The sequence below is a fragment of the Aptenodytes forsteri genome, unplaced genomic scaffold, assembly GCF_000699145.1.
Source record: "Aptenodytes forsteri isolate BGI_AS27 unplaced genomic scaffold, ASM69914v1 Scaffold90, whole genome shotgun sequence".
In the NCBI taxonomy this organism is placed as follows: domain Eukaryota; kingdom Metazoa; phylum Chordata; class Aves; order Sphenisciformes; family Spheniscidae; genus Aptenodytes; species Aptenodytes forsteri.
In genome coordinates this window covers 211831-213254 of record NW_008793941.1, presented here as the reverse complement: position 1 = coordinate 213254, position 1424 = coordinate 211831, and the positions used below count along the sequence as shown (strand labels likewise).

At 65.2% G+C, this 1424-nt stretch overlaps 1 protein-coding gene across 1 annotated transcript; it reads right to left on the bottom strand.

The window, feature by feature from the left end:
• Positions 1 to 269: 269 nt before the first annotated feature.
• Positions 270 to 1052, bottom strand: LRRC3C (leucine rich repeat containing 3C). The gene has a single exon (XM_009290786.1). It carries the CDS (start codon positions 1050 to 1052, stop codon positions 270 to 272), a length of 783 nt encoding a protein of 260 aa, XP_009289061.1.
• Between the last annotated feature and the right edge of the window lie 372 nt (positions 1053 to 1424).

Below are 1424 nucleotides of genomic sequence, written 5' to 3'. Positions count from 1 at the left end.
CAGCGGGCGGCTGCCGCGGCTGCTCTGTGCTCGTTGCCGATAACCGTCCCCGGCCACAGCCACTTCGCCCCTCGCTGCGCCAGAGCCAGGCACTCGCCGGCCGTGGCTCCCGCTGCCAGACGCCACTTCCCCGAGGAGAACAGAAACAAATCCGTGGCTATTTCTGTGAGGTGACGGTGGCTCGTGACAGCTCCTGCAGCCATGGCAAGCCTGCGGAGCGGCCGATCCCCAGCTCCACGGGTCCCCGTGTCCTGCAGGGTGCCGGTGCCTCACACCACAGTGCTGATGGTGGACGACTCCTCCGACCTCCGCTGCTTGCTGGGCAGGGACTTGAGATACTCCAGGTGCCGCCGGGCATCCTCCTGATTCTGCCGCACGTAGTAGACCAGGTAGGAGATCACCATGGCGAACCAGCCGAACATGGTGACCAGCATGGCGATGTCCGTGGTCTTTTTGTACACGTTGCAGAAGTCCGTGTCGGCGATCACCTGCAGGAAAGCTTTGCCGACGTGCTCCTCCTGCGCGGAGGAGTCGCACACAATGCCGCCTGAGGAGCCGGCCGCCAGGTCCACTGTGCGGATCAGCTCCTGCAGCCGACAGTCACACAGCCAGGGGTTGTTGGAGAGGTTGACCTTGGCCTTCAGGTTGCTAAAGGCGTCTTTGCTGACCGACACCAGCCTGTTGGAAGACAAGTCCAGAGAGTGCAGGTGCTCTGCCAGGCCCCGGAAAGCCCCGCTCTCGACGCTGGCGATGGCGTTATGGGACAGATCCAGCTCCAGCAGGAGCGGCAGGTCCCAGAAGGCGTCGCGGGGCAGGAAGGGGATTCGGTTTGAGTCCAGGTAGAGCTTGTTGGTGTCATTGGGTATGTCTCTGGGGACCTCAGTCAGCTGAGCGTTGCTGCAGCGGAAGGTCTTCAGCCCCTCCTCTTCCGAGGGGTAGCAGCCCTTGGGGAACGCGGCGGCCGAGCGGAGGCAGGAGGCCAGGAGGAGGAGGCTCTGCAGGAGCAGCCACATGGTCACCGAGCGGAGGAGGACCCTCCCTGCCGCAGGCATGGTGCCGTGCTGGTTTTATCACATGGCTGCCGGCCCGGCGGCTCTCGCCCGTGGTGGTTTTGGCTGGACTCGGTGCATCTGAGACAGAGACAGCAAGGGGACAGCGTCACCCCGGGGGTGCCAAGAGGCAGAACCGCCGCTGTGCCATCTGCGAGCATCACGCCTGCCCCAGCGCAGCCTGGCCGTGGGACGGGGAAGGGGACAGGGACAGGGACGGGGACAGGGACAGGGACGGGGACAGGGACGGGGATGGGAACAGGGCCAGCCAGCACAGCTCATGCATCCCCCCATCCTCTACCATCAGCAGCCTCGCTCAGGGTTCCTGCGCGGCAGGATCAGGCCCCAAGGGGCCGAGCGAAGGCTCATCTCCTG

Excerpts from the sequence above, each read along its gene's own strand:
- LRRC3C (XM_009290786.1), bottom strand. The coding sequence starts at position 1,052 with ATGCCTGCGGCAGGGAGGGTCCTCCTCCGCTCGGTGACCATGTGGCTG.